Source organism: Trachurus trachurus (genome assembly GCF_905171665.1).
Source record: "Trachurus trachurus genome assembly, chromosome: 7".
NCBI lineage: Eukaryota > Metazoa > Chordata > Actinopteri > Carangiformes > Carangidae > Trachurus > Trachurus trachurus.
Genome location: NC_139901.1, coordinates 1,103,853 through 1,131,802, shown reverse-complemented (window position 1 = coordinate 1,131,802; position 27,950 = coordinate 1,103,853). Strand labels below are relative to the sequence as shown.

Below are 27,950 nucleotides of genomic sequence, written 5' to 3'. Positions count from 1 at the left end.
TCATGTATTTTAACTAGGTAGAGACATAGTTCGTAGTTGAATTCTAGCTTGTAAGAAGTGAGTTCTAGTTAGACGTGAAATATGATGGGGCATGATGACAAGAGTAACACGAAAAGAGCAGCATGAGAAGGAAATACAGCACATACAGCAAATACAACACCTCAACACCGAATTCAAATGCTTTACATTTTATTTGGTTAACGTATACTCCCCAGCACTGGAATTCTACACAAATGAAACTTTAAGGTCAGCTGACTTTTATTTTGAAATGCAATACCGGAAATGTAAGTGTATTAATGGCTTGTAACTTAACCGAGGTGGCAGTAACGTTACTTGGTGAGGGGGCGTCCGACTAAACAGGAAGAAACGGAGAAACACACCTGAGTGATGAAGTTAGTTTACAAGAGCGGACGCTACCACCTGTTCACTGACGATAAACCACCGGGCGGGTTTTACCAACCCTTCTCCTGCGCTGGAGGCCTGTGGCTCCGGCCGCAGCAGCAGCGCTGTCCGGGGGCTGACGAGGAAGTCGGCGCGGAGGGTGGGCTGTCATAGCTGCTGTTAGGCTAGCTGTTAGCACGCTAGGCTAACAGCTTCAGCCCCCTGAAGCCCCTGAACTTGGGGAAACTCTGAGGAGTCTCAGGAATATGAAAATGAACATAATTTTACCGACACAAGCACAGCCCGGTGGCGTGAGTATTACTGGTTAATGAGCTACTTAGTTGGCTAGTTAGCTCTGGTCAACGCTTGTCAATAGATCTAGCGGAGATGTAGCTGAGGGAAAAAAAACACCTCAACTACTTTATCTACATCCGCACAAACAGACTTAACTCATTTTAAGTTAACACAAGCCTGTCGGGCCTTAACTGACGCCGCGCTTCATAATTAGCACCAAGTTTAATGCGGCTTAAGGTGCACACGTTCATTTATTGTTTAAACGTACGTTACATTTTAATATCTGTTTTTGGTGGGGTTTTTGATTTTTGGCGGTGCGCTGTTGTGACGGTGCGCTGTGCTGTGCTCTCGGTGTGTTTCTGGGACTGAGGTGAATTGTTGTTGAATGGTCGTGTCGGTGAAGGCTAGCATGGAGGCACGGCAGCCTGGAAGCAGCAGCTCGGAGCGGTTACATAACGACAGCAGGTCGGGAGAGAAGCTGCTGGTATCGTCCTCCTCAGCCCGGCTCTGACAGCTGTACCCTGCTCTCCGACAAACCTCCCCAACACACACACACACACACACACACACACACACACACACACACACACACACACACACACACACACACATACATACATAAACAGACAGACAACATAATACCACGCCACCATGGAGGAGCTCTGAGGCTGCAGGGAAACAGGAAGCTGAACAACAAGACGGGCTGAAGATGGATTCAAACCCGCTGATAAACGGTAAGAGACGGAGCGTCTTCATGCTGTGTTTACATGCTGCTGAGGAAGGACACAGCTGAGTGTGTGTGTGTTGCAGGCCAGGGTGTGTTTGTGTGCAGTTTTAGAGGGAGGCAGCAGCATTGCAACAGGTGTGTGGAAGCTGCTGAGGCCTGCAGCAGCCTGCAGTGTGTGTTTGTTTTCAGGTAGGACATTAATGCAGATATTATCTCCATATTGAATCCTGAGTTGGAACTCGCCAGCAGCCTGTAAAAACTTGCAGCCCGAGATCCTGTTGATATTAAAGGCCTGTTTACTTTCTGGCTGCTTGTAGGCTGTGTGAGGCTGAGGTTTACAGTTATTAGAGAAACATGGTAAAAATCTGAGGTTAGCTCCTAGTGGTGGTCCATCATCATAGATATGTTGACTGACTGTATACTGGGAACTTTTTTTAATCAAAGAGATGCTGCAGCAAAATCCAGACAAACAGAAATTTAAATTCCGAGAGTGTAACACTGTAAACCACAGACTGACCAATAAGCATGCACTGTGGAATTACACAGAACACACATTGTTTTTGCCAGATTTGTAGAAATGTTCACACTGGAATGATACAGTTATCATTAGGCTGCAGCAGTCGGGCACATCAAGCAGGTACATCTGGGGTTGCTTGGTGGGTAAAGCGGTGAGAGCACATCCCATATGGGAAGAGTCTGCCTCAAAGCAGCTGATCCCCAGTTTGACTTCCAACTGAGATGATCCTTACTGCCTGTGGTTCCCCCAGTCTGATCAAATTAAGGCATAAAATGTCCTCAAAGGAACTTTTAAAAAGCAAGTAAATCTGAGAACGCTTCTGTTGCTGTTGTGTTTCAGGTTTTTTATACCGCAGTCCTCAGTCAACCTAGGGTCATAGCTAAGAGTATGTGTAGAGAAAACTTCTCCCATGTTCGATCAGTCCTTCCAGGGGACATGGAACACTTTATAATAAGTAGCCTACACTATTAAGCATTAGTTAAGCTGAATTCATAACATATAATACTCATTAGTATGTAGTTTATAAACACAGTTAAAATGTTTTACTCATCATTGATAAGCACTAACTGTATTTATAAACTACATATGAGTATTCTTGCGTTATAAATTAAGAAGTAATACTTAACTAATGCTTAATAGTGTGTATTATAAAGTGTTACCAATTGATAGCTTTCACTGACGTCACGTCCCAGGGCCCTGGCGGTCAAAAGCAACATTCCAAAGTGGCCCCGCAATGGACTTTCTATGGACAAACAACCGAGTAATGACTTAAATCATCTGCCAGCAGCCGAGAAAGAAAGATATAAAAACAACTTTGAAGTTTTGGGCACTTGTGACCCATATTCAACACCAGCTGCTGTATACGAGCTGTTTAAGATGACCAGTTCCCTGCCGAAGCTCGAGTTGGGCGATGTTTACAATACCTGGTGGAGAATCCATCATCCTCCAAAGCTTGCAACCAATATTTCCGGTGTTATGGTTCAACTGGTTTCTGATTAAAAGCCCCATTTTGTAGTTTTTTTTTTATCTTAAAATAATGTTTCTGGACTCATTGAAGTGGTAGAAATGTACCTGTAACTTTCCTGTGTGGGAACACCGTCCTGGTAGGCTACCGCAGCTCCGCTGAGCTCCACAGTCTGAGCTCCAGCCCACTGAGCCCAGGCTCCCTGCTCCTCTCACCCACAAACCAGAGCCCTTAGCTGGGCTGCACGGTGACCAGCTCCCCCCCCCCCCCTTCCGCCCGGAGCTTTGCACCGGGGGGGAGGACGGCAACGATGACGGCGGTCCGACAGCAGCGGGACCGGCGGCGGCGGCGGCGATGGTAACCCGGCGGGACCGCCCGCCACCGGACACCGGCAACAGCACCGCCCGCGGCGGCAGCGACACGGTAACGGGGGTCGGGACCGACCGCGGCGCGGCGAGGACGATGACCGGTGTTGTTTAGCGTATTTTCAGAGTGTTTTCCATTAGTTCGTAACTTAAACATGACAGGCTTTGTCATAGTGTGCAGTATTGTGCAGAGTGAGAGTAGTGTGGCGCTGACTGACTGTAGATTGCCTGAACAGGTTCACTCACAGACGCATATTGGCTGCACTAACATGTGAACTGCGGCTTTATTTGTGAATTTGTGACAAATCTGCGGACGGAAGTGCAGCACAGCTGTTGTTCGGTACGGTAACCAGTTAAATCAGACACCAGTTGGGCCATAACACCGGTATTTTTGAAGCAGCAGGGAGCAGTGTGTGTTTTTCTGCCTTGTCCTAATCCGCGGACAGCGGGGAAGTGGATTGTTTTGACCGCCAGGGGGGCGTTCCATACGGGCCGTGACGTCACATGAAAGCTATCAATTGGTGCTACAGCTGAGACAGGAATTATCACCTGCGTTCAGCTGACTGGAGCCTTGGTGCAGCGCTGTGATGTCATAGTGGTTTGAAATGTCACATCAATCCTCAAATTTGATAGATTATAATTAATTTGATTCGTTTTTATTTCTCAAAGTGAGCAGCCAATTAAAAGGGTCACTGTGGTGCTGAACAAGGTTTGTGGCTGAAACTAATGAGTCAGACTTACAGTACACTACAGGCCAAAAGTTTGGAAGCAAGATGAAATTTGTGTAAAAAAAGATCACAATTTCACTGAAACAAAATATAAATATAAATAGTCACTTTTCAGGATACAGAATTATCAGTGTAGACGTTACTTTCTTCAAAGTAACCTCCTCTGGCTTTGACAACAGCATGGTATATACAGTGCAGAAGTTTTTTATGTGCCAGGAATTGCATTCCAAGCTTTCTAAAGTTCATAAATGAGAGAGTGCTGATTTGTGGGATGCACTTTTCTGACTGATCAAGTGTAGTGAACTTCCTTGTTGGACACCATTAGGCGTTGTGCAGTTTATCTTTCAGTGTATCCTTCTTTCCTCAACGTACAAATCTGCACACGTGTTTCTTTATCTGTTTCTGTCTAGACATTTCTGTGGTAGTTTGTCAGAGATATGAACACAGTGGAGATTTATTTAGATTTTTGTATGCAAACTCTCACATCTTATTAACCCTCTTTTGTTCTGGTAACATTTATTTGGCAATGGTCTGGTCTGGTAACATCAATGTAGAGTCTAAAAGTACATAGAGGAAAATGATGCATATCAATGAAAGCTATGTCTGATCATACAGTAAATGCATCTTTTTGCAGCTTTTTTTATGTTCATTTAAAGCAGAAGTAAGCGATCCAGTCGTTTTGGCTAATGCTGCGTTCCAGGCAGGCTTTTGAAACCGTAAATTACAGCCTCACGTCACGACTTACGACTTTGTAGCGTTCCAGGCAACCCACTTGTGTTTTTCTGACCTGTTTTACCTGTGAAAGTCACTATAACGGCCACTCGTAACTTCCGACCCGTGAACTCGTACCAGATCGAACTGGTACGACTTCACAGGTCGGAAAAACACGAGTTACGAGTTGCCTTGAACGCACCATAACTTCTTGTCAGCCGATGGAGTTAGCAGCCCCCGCCCTCGTCATGGATCTATTGGCCCTCGTCCCTACGTCACCACATTCACGCGCATCGCTTGGCTGCACACACAGCCCTTCATGCCGTTCTCTCTCCTCATTGGATAAAACTTGTAGGATACAAGAAAAGTTTTCTCCTTGGCTCAGAGCAGAGCAGAGGGACTGACAGACCCGTGTTTCGGTCCAAACACTCTATGTAAGTGATTGCTGTCGGAAGATATAACTATTTAAGACTTATATTAACACAAAAATATCGCTTACTTCTGCTTTAACAGGGACAATACATACAACATTGCCACAGAAAATGGGAAAATGTGATGCATATAAGACGTCAAGCTTCAGCTGATTTGCAGTCTTTGTCCCCAGTCAGGCTTAAGAATAGAATAAAATATACTGAATACAATAAATACAACAAATACAGTGGATAATACGGTGACTAGGTAACATGAGTAAATAAACACAGTTGCAGTTGTAAATTTCAGATTAAAACACACGTTAAATTGAGCATTAAACATTAGTAAAGTGCTGGTGTATTGACAAAGACTTGTGAGAAATGAATGTTCACATTTCTGCTGCTGCTTGAGCCAATGTTTAACTTTCACACTAAACCTCTTTAGCTCTGTTTAGCATTTAATTTCTGATGGTATAGAAACTCACTGTTTTTTTTCTTGAAGTTGCTTCCAAACTTTTGTCCTGTAGTGTACATCAGAATAATGTCAGTAGTGTCAGCAGCGCCCAGCTCTATTACACACAATGATGTTGACTGTTGTCATGGAGATTACTTCAGTGATGTAATATTCACGCGTTGTCACAGCAACACTGACGCACCATGATGTGTCAAACAGTGTTGGTAGGATGTCACGTGTGTCTGATGAGATGAAGAGAAGGAGGACTGACGGGTCCAGTCAGACTAGAGTCAGAACCAGGAACTGAACCAGGATGTGTTGAGGTGTTGCTCTGTGTCCTCTGTTGGCCGCCGTAGTTGAGATTTGTGTTGATGACGTACAGACTGATTGTCAGAAACCACAGAGGAACAGGATGTGGTCAGGACAGCACACGTACAAGTGTCGTGTGGTCTGTCTGTCCCCTCTGCACATCTTCATGGTGGACAAGAGGTTGTGTAGTGTAGGTCACCCGGGAGTTTCTAGATCTCCATCCATCCATTGGATATACTGCTTGTCCTTGCACATCATATTCTTTAATAATGCAGTGACCCTGGTAACCTGGATTATGTGCTGCTGCTGTGTGTCCTTCCTGGTGGAGGGACTGAGTCCCCCAGTTGCTGCTCAGTCTGAGGGCCCGTGGACAGGGTCGTCAAGTCCCTTGAGGAAAGTTTATGATTTGTGAAAATGGTGCTTCATCGCTAAGGTTTGACCTCACCTGACTAAGTCTACTCTGTGTGACAGAGCTGTGGTTTTGTTCTCATTTGTCTTTACCTCTCCCTCTGCTCTGTGTTCACTTGAGGGATCCAGACAATATTATCATTATCCCATGATAAATGGTGACAAATTTTCATCTTATTATTAACTCTATGAAAAAAAAGACAAAGAGACAAAATTCCAAGCAAAGACTGAGGGGTCATGTTTTAAGAGAAAGAGTTTACAGCAGTTTAGACTGGAGTCAGAGTCTGTGGTATTTTTTCCCAGTATCCATTAATAAATGATCAAAATACTGTAGTTACTGACCATTGTTCTCTTGACAGACTGATGGTTACAGCTAGAGCTGCAACAACTAATCGATTAATCGAACAGTAATGGATTATTAAATGAATTAGTTTTTGAAGAAAAAAAGTCCAGATTCTCTGATTCCAGCTTCTTAAATGTGAATATTTCTGGTTTCTTTGTTCCTTTATGACAATAAACTGAGTCTCTCTTTGGTTTGTGGACAAAACAAGACATTTGAGGACGTCATCCGGTGGTTTGGGAAACACTGATTGATATTTTACAAAAAAATTTTTTACATTTTATTGACCAAACAACTAATCGATCAATCGTTTAAATAATCGACAGATTAATTGATAATGAAAATAGCCCTTAGTTGCAGCCCTAGTTACATCTCTGCGTACCGATGTAAAACTGTAGCTGTTAGTATATAGTTTGAAAAGAGAAGCATGCTAGAAATGTGAACATGGTAACACACTTGTTTGTTTGACGGCACGCTGACATTTACTCCCCAATGAAGGGTGGGAATCAACCAGTTCCAACTTGTCTGAAGCATGGGTATCATAGCTCCGAGCCTATTAACTGTATATTAACATTATCATAGCAGCATATTTTTGCACAATGACATTAAGTCCATCACGCTGCACAGAAGGAAACAACACACACAGAAAGCGCCCTGCCCAGGAACATTCAGACGGGAAATGTGCTTGACCCTCTCCGAGGATAAAAACAACAGTCTCACCCCAGGACCAGATGGGTTATAGTAATGATAATTATGTCAGACTACTCTTTGGAAATTACAAAGTGCTTCACAGAAAAATCAAACCAGATAAAATAAAAGCTGAAGATGTACAACTACAGGCTGTGAAATGTATTTGTCACACTTAAATGTTTAAGATCATCAAACAAATGTAAATATCAGACAGAGATAAGCCAAGTATATAGAAGGTTTTTAAATGATTGTTTCATGTATTAAAGGACAATTCCGGGCAAATTCAACCTGGGGCTGTAGTTTCCTAATATTTAGGTCTAAAAGAAGGATTCTGAAGACATCGTTCTGCAGTAGTTCTGTCTGTCCCTGCATCACCACGGCAGCGTATAATGGGAGCAGACCCATCTTACCTGTTTAGGCTGTTTACATCCCACAAAGCTGCACATTTTTTCCACAGACAACTCATGATGTCTTCAAACATACATTGAGGGGTTTGTTCACTTTAAGATAGCCATTTGTAAACAGAGCTGTAATACAAAGTCTCAAAACAACAGACATCTGTCAGTCTGGAAAGCGTTGGAAAGCCTTTAATGGTGAGAGTCCATAAAATATGTAAAAACAGTCATTAAACAGACAATGTGTAACTTTTACTGTTATCTATTCAGGAAAATCGATTATTTGGTTCTTCAGTATGTTTTTCATTAATCAGTAATCCCCCCATCAACAGCTCTGAATGAGCCGTTCATATCATTCATATCTCCATGGAGCGGGTAAGCTCGGTGCTGCTGCCATGTGGTGTCTCCATGTTTTTACGTTCAGTGGCAGCGTGACGGTAGGAAACCACGGAAACTCAGCGGAGACACCGGAGCTGTCGGCTCAGGTGGCGTCTGTGAAAAGTCACCGCGGTAACGCAGTGAGGAGGAATGGAGCGTTACACTGATGCTGCATTCACCTGCAGTCGGGCAGACGGCCGTCGCTAACAAACCAGATGTCATTTTAGTCACAGAAGTCCAGAGAAAGCCGGTAAAACGTGGGTCAGGTAAACAATACAACATCGCCATGACAACATATTGTCATGTGTATTGTTTTGCCTCGTGCTGACAGACCACTTGTTTACATAGAGGCTTGTTTATGCCGTTACGTGCAGCGGCTGTCGTCCGTCTGCCGTCTGCCCAATTTCACGTGAATGCAGCATGAAAAATACGATTGAGTTGCTTGAGATATACAACCACACCGCTAGATGGGAGGAATTCCTACACAATGTGCCTTTTAAGGATAAAACGGTGTGAAGCAAGGCTTTTGCAAAGGCTGAAACAAAGTTGTGTTTTTAAAGGAAGTTCATGAGTTTCCAGCGCTGACACCCCACATTCCCACAGCACCCTCCACAAGATTCAGTCAAATTGTCACCATTGGAAGCAGCTGAATCAGCTGTTATCACTTCCTGTCTACAGCATTTCATGATCAGACAGTTGTCAATTACTCTGAAACTGAAGAAAACCTAATAACCAGAGGTTTCTGTTTCCTCCGATCACAGATAATGACCTCCTCAGGAAGTGAAAGTCACATTGAGTCCTGTCTGTGTGAGTCTCAGGACTCTGCACCCCTCATATCAGATGCTACAGTATTTTGATCAAGCAACTAACACCGAGTAAAAGAAGTGCTATGATGTCAGACATAACAAAACCACCAGAGCTGCACTGTTTCAGTCAAATCCCTGTGGTCTGTAGCTGTGGTGGTGTGATCGTTCTGGTGAGCTCCCAGTTTGACTGGATACTGTCAGACTGGGATGGAGGCAGTGTGGAGCTCAGTTAACATCTCTGTGGAAAATAAAAAAGACTTGCTTTTGTTGTGGAGAGGCCCTGAGGACAGATGAGCTGCTGCATCTATTCACTGTACACACACACACACACACACACACACACACACACACACACACACACACACACACACACACACACACAGAGGGTGGCCTTGTATCTGATGTGTTATTGTGACATATTCTGTTCCTGTGTGAATCCTGTAAAAAGAAAGAAGCAACCCTGCAGAGATCAGGTTCAGGTTTCCTCTGTTGACGTGGATCACTTTAGACCGGGGGTGAACTTGATCTCAAGTTGGCCGGACCTGTAAAATAATAGCATAATAACCTACAAATAATGAGATCTCTAAACTTCTCCTGTTACAGTGCGTCATTACGATGTTTACATGTAAAGAATTGTCCTTGTACAAATATGCATAATGGGTCTCTGCCACTACGGTACTTTAAAAAATCCTAGAGGAAACATACTGCACATACAGTAACATTGTTTGCACTTGAAAAAAAAGAAAGGAATATTTAATTTTATTAATTTATTATTTTTATTTTTATTAATTTTAATTTTTTATTAATTTGAAAATCAGCTCTGTGGCTAAAACACAAGTGTATGATACTTCCAAGTTTAGTTCAGTGAGATAATCTCCATATGAACTCCTTTTCTACTGTATTTGAAGCTTAAATGCGATGTCCAGAAGTAAAAAGCTAACGTTAGGCTTTAACAGACTATTACACAGTCACATGACTGACGTCACCACCACTAACCCCTGGTCGCACTGCGTCTTCTCGGGCACTTGTGTGGTCGCACTAGGAGCGTACTTCTCCTCCTCTCTCCGCGCCCGTCAGACATCGACTGCAGTCGTCCATACTCGTATTCACTCGATTTTCCACACACGTCATTTTAAACGTGTGTGTGTCTTGTGTGCAGACGCAACTGACAAATATTTAGGCTCTAGACGGACAAGCAATAACTTAATTAATCATCATTTTATTTATTTTATTTTGAAAATTGACCAGATTCTCTCTCCTTTTCTGTGCCCGACTTCCTGTCTGGTACGATCTGGTCTATCCAGCTTGACAGACGGCGCTCGCGGCTCGCGTGAAAAATAGAACTGAACCGATCTGAAGTGCTGCAGCCGCGCGCACTGCGCTCCAGAGTGCGAGATGTGCGACCAGGCAGACCGGTTAACATGTGCATCTGAAACAAACTTCCTCCGCTCCAGGGCGCTGCGCTTCGGTTCCACATGCAGTGCGACCAGGCTGTAAGCTTAACACTAATTTCAGCCTTTTATTTAAAAAACATACCATCGTCTAATGGGGAAATGGGACTGTTTTTACTTGTTGAAGAGCCATAAATAACATCAAATAACATCCATAAGAACACTCTGGCCTGTTGGGGGTGATGACGTTTAATGTCCCCGATGGGGTTTGTAGTCGTATTGAGCAACTTGTTAGCAACTGCCTTTTTTACCACACGTAAAAGCTTCAAATTTCACAAGTAGGGTATTTACTGACTGACAACTGAAGTTGTAGAACTGAAACTGGCTTAAGCCTCTGTCAACCAGACCTAATTTGAGGTATTTTACCCAAATCCCATTCAGAAAACATATTGACATTTAGACGAGGGAACCAGAAGTGCTAGAAGCACTAACAGAGCTCCGGGTTTACTGGCAGACTCTATAAGTGGTAATGTAAAATGTACCGGTTGGTTGTATTGTTTGTGTTGGAGCGCAGACGTCATTGTACCATATTAGGCGTCAGTGTGTGCGTGGTTTGATCAGTGAGGAGGGGCAGGATGCTGGTCTGACCACAGGAGCAGTTAATGGTTCAGGTCCAAGGACACTTCAACATGTGGACCTCAGGACTGACTCCACACACACACACACACACACACACACACACACACACACACACACACACACACACACACACACACACACACACACACACACACACACACACACACACACACACACACACCTCCCACTGTGAGGTGACAGTGACACCTGAGTGGAGCTCCTGCAGTCAGAGCTGAACAACAGCAGCCTCTTCACATCTCCCTCCTTCTCTCTTTGTGTTTATACCTCGCTTGCTCCTGCTGTCCTTTTTCCCTTGGTTACCATTGATGAAAGGTCTCTCACCATGGCGATGGTTTCCAAGGGGGTTTGATAGGTTAGTTGCGTAACAGGTCAGCCAATGGTAATGAGGCTCATTTGCATGGCTGACTGGCATCTCTCTCACTGTAATCTGCTCACTGTCGACCTTCCTCGGAGAGCTGTTCACTAGAGAGCTTTTTCACACCACCACACTCACTCCTCTCTGTTTCTCTCTCCGTGTGTCACTCTGAGGCTGCAGACTTCAGGTCTGGAAAATTCCTGAAACCAGTGAAAAAAATCTGGGCAGCTCTCCAGACTAACTTTTTCACTGGTTGTACAGTTAAGAGGGATAGTTCACCCAAAATTCAAAATTTCACTCATTAATCACTAATCACCCTCATGTGGACTAAGGGCTGGGAGAAGTTTCAGAGTCCTCCGTGGCTTCTCTGAGTTACAGTGGGGCTCCGTGCAGCACTGCATGTCCATATGATGGCTGCGAACGGAGCTCACTTTTCTTTGTCTAAAAAGACACACCAAAAAACATCCAAATACCTCCATAGTGCTCGTCTGTAATGTCCCTTTTGTATTGAAGCCCCGACATGAGAAATTGTTCCGAAAAAAATTAAATAAGTCTATGTTTTAATATATATATTATATATATATATCATTGTCACGTGTGTCTACATGCCCCCCCCCCCCCCCCCCCTCCTCAGCCATGGACCCATCCATCACACTGTGGCAGTTCCTGCTCCACCTGCTGGAGGACCAGCGGCAGCGCCACCTGATCTCATGGACGGGTGAGGACGGAGAGTTCAAGCTGCTGGATGCTGAAGAGGTGGCGCGGCTGTGGGGGCTCCGCAAAAACAAGCACAACATGAACTACGACAAACTGAGCCGAGCCCTCAGATACTACTACGACAAGGTATTACTGCTACTGATTATACTACTGATGAGACTTTGACTTAGTTCAGAGGGTTTAAAGTGCTATTCTCAGCGCAATATTTTTTTTCGTAGGATAGGTCTGGGAAAGTCCCGCCTTCCCCGCCTCTGATTGGCTGGATGAGCTCTCCTCCGATTGGTTATTTGATTTGGCCATGTAACGTCATCTCACAACAGTACTGTAGTAAACTAAAATACACACCAACTGAAAGTGTTAGTGTAATTAGACGCCATGGTGTAGCGGTTTGCGTTTTCGCCTGCGGTGTGGTGAATCCGAGTTCGATCCCCGCTGGTTTCACAATCCGAAAAATTTTGTTTTTAAATTTATATTCCAAGTTTACATTTTGAATTTGAGAGAAGTGTAATTGTGCCATTGGTTAGGTTTAGGCAATGAAGAAAGGAGTTGGTTAAGTTTAGTAAAAAAGAGCAGGTAGAGTGTAGACAGGCCAGATAAGTAGAGAGAGTCCAGGTAGATCTAGGCACTTGTCACACTTTGCCGACAGCCTGCGTTTCACAGCCGTTTCACAGCCAAAACAAACAACCAATCAGGCGAGAGCCCTTCTAGCCAATCAGAGTCGGGAAAGGCGGGACTTTCCCGGACCTATTCTACGAAAAAAAAAATTGCATTCTCAGCTGGTCTCTACTTAAATTTGGTTATTTGCCATCTGCTTTCAGAACATCATAAAGAAGGTGAGCGGCCAGAAATTTGTCTACAAGTTTGTCAGTCAGCCCGACCCCTCCCTGCCTGAGGGGGTCCATAATGGAGAGGAGGGCCAGAGGAGGGACAGCGCCGACCCAAACAGCCAATCAAAAGGCCTTGGAGGTGTGGCCTCAGCCTGTCCCACAAAGGGTTTGCCCCAGGTACATTTGATCTGTTAAGAGGAAATTCTGCAGAAAGCAGAACACGGTGACTAACTGACCAATCGACTGATTGATTTGTGTATTGATCCCCAGCGCTCATCACCCAGCAGCTCACAGAAAAGCTCCAGAAACGACTACATGAAGTCCGGCCTCTACTCCACCTTCACCATCCAATCGCTGCAGGCTTCACCCAACCCACGGCCAATCAAAACAGAGCTGCTGCTGCAACAAGACCCCGCCGCCAAGGTCGATCACACGCCTAGAGAGGTGAGAGAGACCTTTCAAAAAGCACCATCAACATCACCCTATGTAAAACAGTTAACTTCTACTTCATCCTACATTTGCCATCTTGTAAATTCATTTAAAGTTCTGACAGTTAAGTTAGTGATTTATTAGTCTCTAGAGGTGCTGGCAGTTTTCTATAAGACTCTGTGGAGTAGAAATGCAGGAAACGTGGATATGAAGGATATGTATGTATATGTGGAGGCATACAGTAAAATTTTTGAAAATAAATTTTGATCTGGTCTAGGATAAGTTTTTATTTTTTCTAGATGCTGTCAGTTTAGGTTGTGAGATTTGATTTGGAGACACTGTTTCATCGTGATGTGACTCCGTGACATCCTCTCCTCTGATCCACTTCGTTGCTCTTGTCCTCAGGTCTGTGTGATACCGGAGTCTAACTCCAGTCCATCAGTAGGTGGCGCTGTTGAGTCTGCTCTTCAGGTGATTGTCACGCAGCCGTCACCCTGTCCCACTCCTGCTCTCAGTCCACAGATACCAGCCAACACCTCCAGCCAAGCACAGGTCAGTATCAGGTTCTGTCCCCTGATTGGTCCCATAGTCTGATATGTTTCAATCAACTATAGCATGAATGTGATTCTCTAGTGCAGGGGTCTCCAACACGACCAGTAGCTCGCCAAAGGATTAACGAATCATAGATAAATTTGAAAACTTGATTGGTCACTCGGCAAACCTGCACCTCATATCCAAGATTTTCCCTGCCTATGGCGGGCCGTCTTCGTCTTGTTAGCTTGTAGACACGGGTCATGTGTGCTCACACCCAACCGACGGTGCACCTGTTTTTTCGTGCATGACCGCGGCGTCATGAAAAATCTCAACTTTTTGGAAGGGAGCCAGCACACTGCATGTGATAAGAATCGACCAATCAGCTCCACGGACCTGCTTCTCCTGCAGCGCCATGCTACCCGACTCTCAGTGTTGTTGGTGTTTTGTCAAATTCCGGTTCCCTGTCCAGCTGTTTCTCCCACGTAACTCCGCCCCCAGATGTAGCATATGTATTATAGAAGAGAAACACACATTTCAGGACCTCTAACTTGGATCATCAGAACAGACATGTCCTGTCATTTTCAGCCTCCTTTCATATTTAAAGGGACGACGAGGAGTTTCTATTTGGTTATAAAAAAGTCTCACATTAATGTGGATGAATCTACGCTACCCACACTTGTTAATGGCTCCATTTTCGATAAATATATCGTTTTGTCTCTATCGTTATTTTGTTATTTTAATTAATGGTGGAAATGCTGGTCGAGCCGACCAGCGTTTCCTTACTTTCGGTTTTGTGGCGAGTCATGAGAATAACGCCGCTGAATCGCCGTTTATGGTCAGAACTACGATGGTATGTGATCATCTTTGAACCTCTGACTTTAATTCTTGATGAATGAAAACATTCGCCGGTCCAAGAATTTCACCGTGCGCGCGGAGGCTCATGGTAAATGTACTAGTATGAAAACACTTCGCTTTCCAAAACTCCTCGTTGTCCCTTTAATAGAGGGGGGGAAATACCTGACAGTAATTATTTCAGCTATCAGGATGACAGAGGCTAAAAACAGACTATTTTGTGGGAAACACAGTTTTGTTTTACAAATGTAAATTATTAATGTTCCAAAACATGAGCAGCTCTCAGTCATTTTAATTTTGTAAAAGTAGCTCTCAGAGGGAAAAAGGTTGGAGACCCCTGATCTAGTGCCTCACCCAGGACATACCACCTGTTGGTCCACTGACATGAGTCACAGTTTTAATGAACAGTTATGCTGCTTTTTTCCCCCCAGAATCCTCCTGCCCCTCCTCTGAGCGACCCTCCCCCAATTTATCTCACCAGCGTCGGGGATTCCTCCTCCCTCACCCCTCTCATCCCCCTTGCTCCTGTGGGGGGGTCGGTGAGTCCCATCCCTCCCTCCCATATCCCGCTGAGCCTCCAGGGGCCGCAGCAGGACGACTGTGGGGGAGTGGCCAACCCCGCCAGCTTCCCCCCTCAGCCCCACGCGGCTCCTCATCCAGCTCATCCAGCTCACCCATCACCCGTCTTCGTCATCATCAACCCCCCACCCACTCAACAGCACCAACACCAACAGGCGACCATGGTGGCCGTTCCTCCCTCTGTGGCTCCCGCTCCCTCCGTTCCTCCCCCGGCCCGTCCTCCCCCTCCCCCCATCGTCATCAAAGAGGAGAACCTGCCATCAGAGCAGGAGCTGCTGGAGATGGTGTCTCTGGAGGAGAAACGGGTGGACGAGGTGAGAGGGTCAGGAGAGACCCCCGGTCTTGTTTCCTGCTTAGTCCTGGTTCAGTCTGAAGGCTCATGATGTCCCTGTGTTCCTTCTTCAGGTTCCTCAGCTGGTCTGTGGTTCTGGGGAACCAGAGCCCCCCCTCACCATCGTGGAGAGCCCGTCCCCTCCTTGCATGGAGCCCGTGGTGGGAGGGCAGCAGCCTGCAGGAGAGGGGGGGGAGGAGGGCGAGGGCAAGGACATGCTGACAGGTAACAGGAAACAACCGTTTACAGATCTTGAGATGAAATTGACCTACCACATTTTTATGAACTACTTGATCCAAATACTGTCCTGTGAAGGATCAGCTCTCGATCAGGTCCGGATCAGCTACTCTGCTACTGATCCATTTAAAACATGCTCATAGTCCCTGACTTAAGCTGGGGACACACTACACGGGTTTCACAGTCGTTGCTGCTTTAGAAAAGATGAGTTCACACTAACCGACTGGCTTCAGCAGATTTTCATGACGACTGGGGATCACACATTTAACAACTGCGCCAGATAGGGCTGACCCGATTATCATATTTTGATAATCGAAGCTTCGTGGACATAAAATCAATCAAAATCAAAGCGGCGGCGACCGTAACGTCTGACCGGGTGGGGGGGGGGTCGTAGCGGAAATAATGAATGTAATGGCAAAAAAAAACGCTGCATATCTCCAAAATCAGGCAGGTGCCAAGTAGCTTACTCATTTTAATGTAACATTGCCTATGAGAACCAGTGTCGAAAGGGAAAAAAGGAAGAACAAAAAAACAATCGATCACGGACTTTGGGTCAGCCCTAGCACCAGATGAGGGAGCACAGACTACACCGTTTGTCAAACCAACTGAAGGCACCTGAACGCACCATACTCTTGCAAAAAACTCCCGTGGGAGTGACAGTTTAAGAGTGTAGTGCAGTGGTTCCCAACCTTTTTGGCTCATGACCTCATTTTGACATCACCAATTCCTGGCGACCCCGCGATCACATGACTGCACATGATCGCGGGGTCGCCAGGTTGTCGTCAATCAAGATGCATTAGCTCAGATATTTTTATATGCTGAATTTCATTTGAACTCGATTTATATTTGAGAAAGTGAAAGTATAGAATACAGTTGTTTAAGATTGTGTGTGGTGTTTTTAATCATAATTAAAAATATATATATTTTTATCAGTTAAAGCAATACTTACCGATCTGGCATTTCACTCAGCACAGCACAAACATTTGAAAATCAACAGCTCCACCTCCCTCACAAGGTCCCACCCACCTCTCGCTCCTGCCGCATCTCCACGAGCCCCCTCCCTCCCTGCTGCATGCGTTGGCATGGCAACGGTAAACAGAACAGGAACGCGAGTGAAACGGGAACAACGCAAACAAACACAACACCGGAGTTTTAAATCGTATAAACGGACTCAGTGATGATGACTGATGAGTTTTATAATAAACTGTTGTTAGCCTACTGCTACTGGAGACGCAGGGGAAGTGATTGTTACAGATTACAGTTCTCAACGAGCCGGGCTGGCGGCCGGACCAGCGCCACCTGATGCGCTGGTTCAGGGCCAAAATAAATCCAGACCGAGCCGAGTCGAGCCGCGCCGGTCCGGAGTTCAACCGGGTCCGGACCGCTGAGAACTCACAGAGCTATGTAGCCTAGCCGTTAGCACAGAGCTAGCACTGGATGCTTTATAGACACATGTGACTTCCTGTGTTTACGTATCACTCGGGGCTGATCACTATCAACGTTACAATATCAGACATGAAACTCCGCGACCAGCTGCGGCTGCAGTTATTGGTCTTTTAAAAAACTATTTATTTCCAAAAACCTTCTTTCTAGTGTGTGTTGTGACTCTAGTCTCCTCTGCTCTCTGTGTCCTGCTACTGCTCTGTCAATAAGCGTTCTTCCTGGTCGGGAGGGGGGAGAGGAGGAGAGGGGTGCACAAAGTGATTACATATTAAGTAGGTTCGGTCGCTCTTCAAATCTTATTAATCGGACCGAATAATATTATTGGTCAGACTTTTCTCAGAATTATATGAGAATGAAAAAATGATGAGTTTTTAACCCTGTTGGGTTTCTCTTACATTTTAATGTATCATCAGATTATTAATAGCATTTTAACTTAGACAAAGAAATGTGCAAAAGTTCCAGAAAGGTAAGTATTGCTTTAAGTCAATTACTAGACATTTCAGGCGACCCTATTTGAATTCCAGACCACCCCACGTGGGGTCCCGACTTTTAGTCTATGGTCCCGACCCCAAGTCTAGGGTGTAGTGATTTCCACAGATGCGGTTAGTTCATGGATGGGTTAGTTGAGTTAAAGCTTCAGTTGGTAACAATTATTCAGTCATATTAGCTAGAACTATATTCTGATAGTCAGACATTAAATGGGTAATTTAGGACAAAATCCAGCTCCTCTGGCTCCACCTACAGTACAGCCTGGATCCTATTTGCCGAAATCCACCGCATCCGACGATTCTCGACCAGTCAGGTAGAGGGAGCAGGAGGAGCAGCCAATCACAGCTCCTACACGTCGTAGTCAACTGACCAAAGTGAAAGTAAAGTCTGACACTTGGTCGGACATTTCAAGACGATACACCGTCAGCTCCCTCTTTTCACCTGTCAACCCCCCCCCTCCCTCCACACACACACACACACACACACACACACACACACACACACACACACACACACACACACACACACAAGAAGAGTGTGTTTCATGGTGAGAGAGACAAGATCATTTTGAGTCTCCGGTTGCTATGGAAACGGTACGTCTTTTGTCGGTGCGTTTATGGCTACTTTGTGTGCGTACGCCTGTGTGTGTGTGTGTGTGTGTGTGTGTGTGTGTGTGTGTGTGTGTGTGTGTGTGTGTGTGTGTGTGTGTGTGTGTGTGTGGGGCGCTTGGCAGAGGTTCATGAAGTGACCTGACGGTGTATTGTCTTGAAATTTCCAACCAAGTCACAGAGTTTACTTTCACTTTCATCAACTTACCAACTGGAGCTTTAATATGTGTCTTGCTTTTATTAGCGGAAGTGATTCCCCCCGTGAATGCTGTTGCTAGACAACCATGTCAACACATTTTACAAAATGTAAACACACATGGAGGACATATGTCTTGCTGCTGCGGTCTGCGCAGCTCTCTGCTGTGAGAAATCCATTAAAAAGAAAGAATGGGTCTGGATCAAGTTGTGGAGGAGATGTTGAGTTCATATGCTGTTTCATTTGTCCCACCACCTCTTTCTCATTGGCTGTGGGCGACGTGTTTGCGGTTGGGTCGGTGACCAGTACACACTACCCGACTGCGTCCAGAATCGGCTCAAAAAGTTCAAACATGTTTGAATTGCTGCAAAGTCGGGCGGCGTCTGTTCTCCTCACACACTAACAGACTTCTGTGCCGAGTCCCCAACTAGTGCCGACTGGTGCAGACTAGACCCCACTGTGAATTGTGGGTAAAATGGTGTAGTGTTTATTATAAACATGAGGCCAGTTGGCATGTGCAATATCTTCTATTGTTGTTATGATCAGTATTGTTGTTATTATGTTTATTACATGTATTACTATTTAAAACACTAATAGTCGAGCGCAGTTTTATTTTTCTTCTATAGCTCCTTCAATTCTATTTTTTATAATTGTCTGATTTCCTATGCTTTGCACTACACTGTATAATATTATAATTGTATTGTGCTGTATTATTTAGTTTTATATGATGGCAGATTGCTGCCCGCACACCTTTATTTACTTGACTGTATTGGCAGTTGGGTACAGCCGCACCCCCTTGGTGGGAGTGCTGAATGCTGTCCTCCAAAAACAAATAAATAAATAGAAATTGAAATAGTGTGTCCCCAGCTTAAAGGATATTTTCCGTTTTTTACAACCTGGACCTTATTTCTAGCATAAAATAAGATCATTTTACTCACCCAGAAACTTTGGTGTCATTTGGAGTTGTTTTGACGAAATTAGCCCCAGTGGAGCGGCGCGTATCCGTATAATGCGAGAACACGGGGCACGCAATGCAGCCTCTAAATAACACATTATCCGCTGCAAAACTCGTTCATTTCGCCAATATTTTGTTATGATACACTAGATATTCCCCTCCGAGCCCGTGGTGGCATGTTATCAACATGCTGCGCCTGTAGGTTGACTACTAACCTCCGACCTGGATGATGTCATCTCCGACCGCTGCCCGGCGCGGCTAACTTGCTACGGCTAATGCTATGGTTCGTTTCTGCGTGTTTCTGACTTGTCAGAACAAAATGAGCAGCTGGATGAAGTTCAGCTTCCACAGGCTTCCTCTCCTCAACCTGGACTCACTAAAGCTCCGGATAGTTGAGCTAAAAATGGACCCGAATGCCGAAGCAGAATGATTATTATCAGAATGAGCCGGGCAGCGGTCGGAGATGACATCATCCAGGTCGGAGGTTAGTAGTCAACCTACAGGCGCAGCATGTTGATAACATGCCACCACGGGCTCGGAGGGGAATATCACTAGTGTATCATAACAAAATATTGGCGAAATGAACGAGTTTTGCAGCGGATAATGTGTTATTTAGAGGTTGCATTGCGCTGCCCCGTGTTCTCACATTATACGGATACGCGCCGCTCCACTGGGGCTAATTTCGTCAAAACAACTCCAAATGACACCAAAGTTTCTGGGTGAGTAAAATGATTGTATTTTATGCTAGAAATAAGGTCCAGGTTGTAAAAAACGGAAATTATCCTTTAACCTGCCTGTGTGAGTCTGTGTCTGTGTGTTAGAATAAAGTCTCTGTCTCTGTCAGGTCCCTCCGACCCTCCCGTGACATCGTCGTCAGCGGCGACCCCTCCTGTGACCTCCGCTCCGGACGCCGCTCCTCCCAAACCAAAGAAGCCACGAGGCCTGGAGCTGCCCTCCTCCCCCTCCCTCCCCCCCGGCCTCTCCCTGGATAAGGTCTGCAGCCTGCACTCTGTCCTTACATTACATCTTACATCTTCCGACAGCAATCACTTATATAGAGTGTTTGGTCTGAAACACAGGTCTGTGGGGCGGTGCGTGGCGCGATGGGTAGAGCGGCCGCTCCATGTAGAGGCTACAGTCCTCACCACAGGCGTCCCCGGTTTGAATCCCGCGTCGGGCAGCCCTTTCCTGCATGTCATTCCCCCTCTCTCTGCCTCCCCCTTTCCTGTCTATCTATACTGTTTACTATCAAAAAAAGCCAAAACATATACTTGAAACACGGGTCTGTCAGTCACTCTGCTCTGCTGTAAGACGAGGAGAAAACTTTCCTTGTATCCTACAACCTTTATCCAATGAGGAGAGAGAACGGCATAAAGGGGCGGTCCTCTCTGTGTGTGCAGCCAAGGGATGCGCGTGAATGTGGTGACGTAGGGACGAGGGCGGGGACTGCTAACTCCATCTGCTGACAGGAAGTTAGCCAAAACCACCGGATCGCTTACTTCTGCTTTAACTGCTGATGGTGAAGCAGTGAAGGAGCTTCCAGGGTTGGGAATTGAACCTGTGTCCCAGCTGCTTGCAGGTGAAAGCTGTGACATCACATCCTCTTTGTGTTTCCTCTGCAGGTGAATGCAGCCGTTAATAGTTTACTGGCTCCTGGATCAGCCACCAACACGCTCACCCCGACTGTCATCACCTCCCACGCTCTGGTAAACACTCTCTAAAGATAAGCTAACCAGCATGTACATGACTGGTTAATCTGCTCATTATTTCCTTGTTTAATTGTTCTGTCTTAAGGAATCTTCAGGTCTTCACATGTGTTACATATTTTTCAGGTCTTACATCATTTTCAAAGAGACAGTCTTGTCCTTTATTACTTTTTCCCAGAGTGATCATTGAAGTCAGTAGGTGGCAGCAGTTGGTTTTGACCTAGTTTTGTTAATAGGGACCCAACATCAAACTTATCCAGGGGTTTCCTCACAGCTCACTGTGGTGAGAGCCACTTATTGTTTGAACAACAAACTCCCATCTGCAGGACTCTCCTCCAGTTGTTGTGGTTTTGCTCTGATGAGTTGCGTGTGTGTGTGTGTGTGTGTGTGTGTGTGTGTGTGGTGTTGTCCAGACTCCGGTGCTGCTGACTCCCAGTCCTCTTCCCTCCACCATCCACTTCTGGAGCACGCTCAGTCCCATCGCTCCTCGCTCTCCAGCCAAACTCTCCTTCCAGGTAAAACAACACAACTAAACCAGCTGCAGCCTGCGTCTGACATACAACACACACCTCCACATGTTTACACTTCATTAACATGAGTCTTGAGAAGAGAACAAACATGCTAAATAAACAGGATGCAAAGTAACGTCCACACAGAATGAGGACAGACTGGTATGTTTCCCACTTTCCACAGAAAATCTAAGTATGCCTCTCATTGTTGAAGGATGGCTTCACAGTTCAACAGTATTCATCCTACAAATTAAAAGATAGGTAAATATATTAGACTGATAGGTTTATATTATGTAAAGAGCGTTCACAAGCTAAAGCTGTGGACAAGGCAGAGACAAGCTGAGGCTACAGTCAGTGATCTGCTTTCTACACTGGGAGCAGCAGCTGCTGCCACAGTCAGGGGGTCTGCACAGGTAACAGAGCCCACGGTGCTGTCCATCCAAATCCCAACACACACTTTGTCTTTTACACACTGTTGTGTGGTGTAGACTGCAGAGAATAACTGGTAGAAGAGTTCACATTTAACTCACAACCATAACAAGTTTCACAGGTTTGTGTGTTGTGCTGAAACTACAACAAGCTTCACTGTTTCATCTTCACACCTCTATGCATCTGTGCAACATGGTTGCAGCAAGCAGATCAAAACCTCACACACCTCGTCACACAGGTACAACACAGGTCCAGATGAAACATCTGACACGTACGTCTCGAGCAACGTGAATTTTGCTTCACACATTCACACATGAAGGGATTTCAAATCTGTACAAGACACGACGGCACCATGTGTGCAGAACAAACCAAAATGGCTCTACCAGAGTGTAGAAATGAGTCCTGATCATCCTCTCCTTCTCCTCTTCTCTTCTCTTTCTTGTCATTGTTGAAAAAACAACCAGATAACATTGGAGCATCCTACATGAAACACAAACAATTACATCAGTAGAAATGGAGATAGGAATAGAAATACCCCAAGAACCCTTGTGTTCAGTCCATCTAAAGTTCTTAAGTATTATTATTATTATCTTATTAAACTCGTCAGATCTCCTACACACACACACACACACTGCACTGTGTGTATCTGTACCTTGTCCAAGTCCCTCACACACACAGAGCTGGTGTCTCTGCAGGTTTCTGGATCAGTTTTTGCTCCATCTGTTTTCTGATAGCAGAGACTTACAGTATTAAAGGTCCAGTTCACTAAAATCACAAACAAACCTGCCTGCCTGGTCTGGTAGTTCTAGTTTTAGTGTTCAGATTTAAAGATGTTGGTCTGAAGGGTCACATTTGGTTTGCTCTGCTCACAAGAACTAAACTGTAACGTTTCAATCTATTGTCTGCAACAAGCTCCTCAGAGATGGAGTCCCTGGTGCTCCACTGGAGTGAGTTTAGTTCACATGAGGATGTTTACATGTTTCTGTACTGAAGAGGAAACAGTCAGCTGGAACTGGGGTTCTTGTAGCTTTCTGTGTTTTCATTTTTGGTAGCAGCACTTTGTCGCCTCCATGTGGAGCAGCTGAGAACTATATGACTGAAAATTCCCACTTTTAATCTTCCTGTTTGTGTTCACAGTAGCTACACTCTGTGAACCATTATGAGTCAGATCCCACTGATAACAGATTTAAACGTTGAGATTCAATTTTCACACGACAGCGTTTTTCACAGTTTGTTGTTGATTTGACCACTGAATTACAGGCTGCAATAAAATCTTAAAGGGATAGTATCATTTTTTAAAAGTGGGGTTGTATGATCTACAAATAGCCCCTATTTTATGAATGAGCAGTTTGTGTGATGATTTGTATGAATGTTTGCGTGTCCACACATCTGCCACCAGTACTTTTCTGAGGCATATTGCACTTTAATGATTTTATTGTATGTTTTTAGTACTTCTCTGCTGCTTTTCCCTTGTACTGTTTTTGTCTTTGTTGTGACGCAGCACTGCTCTCTGTCCGAGAGAAATTTCTACGGGAATTTTCTCTATTTTTACGGGAGACTAATACATGAATTTGACTTTGACTTTGACTAAGTACTTTAATTGCAGTAGAAGACTCTCTGCACTCCTCCCGTTAGCAACGCCAGCCCATAGCCCTGCCCAGAGATTTACAACATACATTGTTGTGAACAGACCCAAAGAAACGGCCTATTTTCACGGCCTAAAAGAGGTTTTACCTGAAAAAAAAACACAGTTCCATTGTTCGCTATAATATCATTTTTTCCAGCCCAGGGTTAGCGCCCGCCGATCAGCAGTTGGTTAGGTCCAAATAAAAACTGTGTTTTTCCTGGACTTTGAAGGGCTGGAAAAAATTATATTATAGCGAACAATGGAACTGTGTATTTCTTTTCAGGTAAAACCTCTTTTAGGCCGTTTCTTTGGGTCTGTTCACAACACTGTATGTTGTAAATCTCTGGGCAGGGTTATGGGCTGGCGTTGCTAACGGGAGGAGTGCAGAGAGTCTTCTACTGCAATTAAAGTACTTAGGGGCTATTTGTAGATCATACAACCCCTCTTTAAAAAAATGCTACTATCCCTTTAAAATAATTTAACAAACTGAGACAAGATTTATTCTGATGTCCCTCTTTAGTTTCCCACAAACGGCAGCAACCAGATCCACATCCCGGCTCTGAGTGTCGACGGTCTCTCCACCCCTGTGGTCCTCTCCCCCGGTCCCCAGAAACCCTGAGCCCCCCGCCCACCTCGCACAGCCCCCTCGTCGGGCACGGAACTCACCTGGCGCTCCTCTGACCTCCTGGAGGGGACGGAGGAGAACTGAACTCTGGAACGCTCCACTGAAACCAGGAGGCGTGAAGTGTTGGAGCAGCATTGTCTCACTGGTAAGACCGGGAGGTTTGATGGTTCATGTGGACCTTTCACTGGAGGAGAATCCTGGAGAACGCAGGAACCAGTTTGACGGTTGGAGCTGCTGAATGTTTAAGACGTCTGCCAACACCTCCCCTCACTTTGCAAGCTGACAGACCTTAGACTGGTAACGATGATGATGATGATGATGATGGATGAAGTGGAAGAATGTTGAGGGCTTCAAATGATAAAACTGTAGATAAAGATAGTTTTGGACTGACTGACTGTTCCCTCGGTCCGACCAGTGTCTGAACACAGACTCAGTTTACCATGAGGTTACACGGGGAGACTCACAAAACTGGAACCAGTTCACGTTTAAAGTTTTTACTGGAGAAATAAGAAACATCTGTTAATTCTTGGTTGGATCCAGCGACGACCTGATTCCTGTGAGTTAACCTCAACTCTGTCAGGAAAGATCTTTACTTTGAATCAGCTGATCAGCTATAAACGACCTGAGCCTCATTAATATTCATGAGGAGTTGAAGTCCGGATCAGTCTCGGATGTTTCCTGCTGGATCTCTTTGGGGCTTTTTGCTCTTTGTCGTCGTTTTTTTTTTTTTTTTTTTTTTTTAAAGAACATGATTATTTATCCCAGTTTGGTGTTTTCAACGTTCGCTGCAGATTCTTGAACATAACTCGACTGTTGACAGAAGTCATGGCTCTGGACTGTAACAGGTGTGTTTGATGTCAACACTCCCACGTGACTTCTCCGCCGTCGGAACAGAAAAGTTCTCGTGCTCTAAACTCACCTTTGCTCCTTTTTAGAGCCAGTTAAAGATTTGTGCTTTGCTCTTATTGGCTGCTTTTTAAGGCCACGCCTTTCCACACTTATGCATGGGCTCTCATTGGACTGAACTCCTCAGCATCACTTGAACTGACCAATCACAGAGCAGGGATGATGGTGTCGAGGAGGAGGATGACAACGATGGACCTGAGCTGCAGAGTTTTTACACAGCCAAGTTATTTCTCTATTAAAGTCTCTCTATGGGACAGATTGTATATTTTTAAGAGTCTTTGAATTTCAAGAAGCTGAAGCGTCGTCCTGTGACTCTACAGGAGTGAACTGTTTAAAGGTTGTATTGATGACAGAGTCACATTCCTTTGGCTTTAAAACGTCGATAGATGTGTTTATTGGTTAATAACTGTTTAATTTCATTCCAGTGAACAGTGGATTTTAGTCGAGCAGCTCTGATGGATGAATGTTCTTTCTTTGTATTCATGGCCTTGTCAATCTGCAGCGATGTTGCCTCAAGTCAACACAGCATTCACGTCGTTTCCATCCAGAGTTCAGGCAGAACATTGATCACACTGATCTGAGTTTGAGTGGTGAGAAGCCTTAGCTTAGCTTTAACTTTGAACTGAGGCGAGTGAGAGGAGTTTAGGAGGAGCAGCAGGAGAGGAGTCGGGAGCGTCGGGATGTTTCGGGACGGCGGAGGTGATGAGAGGATAAAAGCAGCTCGTCTGTCAGTGAAGCTGGATCCTCAGGCACCGCAGCAGAAATCAGCTCAAAGCTTCAGTCTGAGTTTTCACCTGACAGCTAAATCATCTGTCTGACACCTGAGCCGCTCCACTCACTGTACAGAATCACCTCAGATTTACCTGCACATGTGATGCAAGTCGACACATCCATCACCACAGAGTTCAACTTAAAGTTCAGGCCACTGACCAACAGTAAAGTGACAGCTGACCTGAGTACAAGCCTCTGGTCTGCTATGCACACAGCAGCCATGTCCCCACAGTGGGAAAGTCCAAGTCTGTCACAGAAAGCACAATGTTGTCCTTTTGTGTCCGTGGTGGTGACAGCAGTTTGGATCAGTCCGACTGAGGTGGTGCTGCTCCACTCCACTCCGCTGACATCCAGAACAACACTGTCTGTGATGTATCACATTTGGGCAAAAATCCAGTGAAGTGATTTGTCACCTCACAACTTACTGTAAAGGAATAGTTCACCAAAAAATGAAATTCAGTCATAATTGACTCACCCTCATGCTGATGAATACTCCAGAGTAGTTTTTGATTCCTCAGTGTATCTGGAGACCCGGGAGGGGGGTTCGTAACGAAAACTTTATATGAGAGAGAGGGGGTGGGGGGGCGGCGTTGGGGCATCTTGTTGTGGACCTGTAGTTTATAGCCAATACAGTCACATCGACATCAACTCAGGATATGTTAATAGACAGGCGTCTATATGGGACAGGCTTTTATTTAATTTCGGGAAATACTTTTGGGAAATAATAGCCTATAATCATAATATAATTCTCAACGGGCCAAACAACTCAACCGGACACACCGGGTACAGAAAACATTTAATAACTCGGGTCGGGTCTTTTCTTTCTCTTTTTTTTTTTTTTTTTGCCGCGGTCTGGACGAGAATTAATGCACTTGAGTCTGGTCGCAATAGCGGACCGGACCAGGTCAGGTCTTTGAGAACTGTAGCAGGAATGAAGCTCTTTGAGAGGTTTTGTTCATTCACAAGAACTTGTAGAAAACAGACCCGGCTTCTAATTGAGACCGGCTTTTATTTGCTCAAACCTGGAGACAGACCCGACCCAGTGCAACCGGCATCTCCAGACTCGCCTTTTTTCTTTTTTTTGGGGAGAATTTACAGTAGGCTACCGTAGCCTACATGGCGGTCTGGGAGACGCTGTGCGCTACTGTTGGGGGATAAGAAGGCTCGCGGTTCAAATGATGTAGACTCGATCTTGTCATTCTCCAGTTTTTGAAAATGCCCCCACACAAAACTGGTCCCAGACCCAGACATCATTAGCGGAGGCAGCCTGCTGCTGAATAGTGAGCCTGTATTACCGTAGTTACGGTGGCACCGTCGCCTCTATCAACGTTACTGCATTAGATGCGCACCATTGATTTTTAGGCTATTTTCCCGGTTTCCCGTCATAACCTTTCCCGGGAATCGAGAAAAAGTTTTGATCAGATTTCCCGGGAATCCCGGGTCCCGGGATTAAACCCTACAACAGTCCTGTAATGAATTTGCATGGTGCGCGCTGCACGCGATGCATGCGGACGTGACGGGACGGGACGTGACGGGACGGGATTTGCCTAAACAACGTCATTTCGAGTAAACTCTGGACTATATCCCTTCAGGACACTTTGTGTAGTTTTATGGACCTTTTTGTGTCGGGTGCTATTGACTCTCATATAAGTATTTCGTTGGACTACGAACCGGCATCCCGGGTCTCCAGATGCACTTTGAGGAATAAAAAAACTACTCCAGAGTATTCATCAGCATGAGGGTGAGTCACTAATGACTGAATTTCATTTTTTGGTGAACTATTCCTTTAAATAAGGCTGACACTGACATTTATAACTGGTATTGACTCACACTCAGCTTTTACAGCGTGGGCTACTCTGAGCTTTAACTTAGATTTACGCCTCAATCTACTCGATGG

The 27,950-nt window shown here is 45.2% G+C and overlaps 1 protein-coding gene across 1 annotated transcript; it reads left to right on the top strand.

Moving 5' to 3' along the window:
- Positions 1-1,273: 1,273 nt before the first annotated feature.
- elk1 (ETS transcription factor ELK1) lies at positions 1,274-24,998 on the top strand. Its single transcript, XM_083976020.1, has 11 exons — positions 1,274-1,409; positions 11,918-12,126; positions 12,819-13,004; positions 13,098-13,271; positions 13,662-13,808; positions 15,074-15,535; positions 15,627-15,777; positions 20,325-20,473; positions 21,103-21,186; positions 21,600-21,701; positions 24,272-24,998. Exons 1-11 carry the CDS (start codon positions 1,385-1,387, stop codon positions 24,368-24,370), a joined length of 1,788 nt encoding a protein of 595 aa, XP_083832146.1. The 5' UTR covers positions 1,274-1,384; the 3' UTR covers positions 24,371-24,998.
- The last annotated feature ends 2,952 nt before the right edge of the window (positions 24,999-27,950 follow it).

Excerpts from the sequence above, each read along its gene's own strand:
- elk1 (XM_083976020.1), top strand. The coding sequence starts at position 1,385 with ATGGATTCAAACCCGCTGATAAACG. Across the intron at positions 12,127-12,818 it reads TCAGATACTACTACGACAAG|AACATCATAAAGAAGGTGAG; the intron begins GTATTACTGCTA and ends ATCTGCTTTCAG. Across the intron at positions 13,809-15,073 it reads ACACCTCCAGCCAAGCACAG|AATCCTCCTGCCCCTCCTCT; the intron begins GTCAGTATCAGG and ends TTTTCCCCCCAG.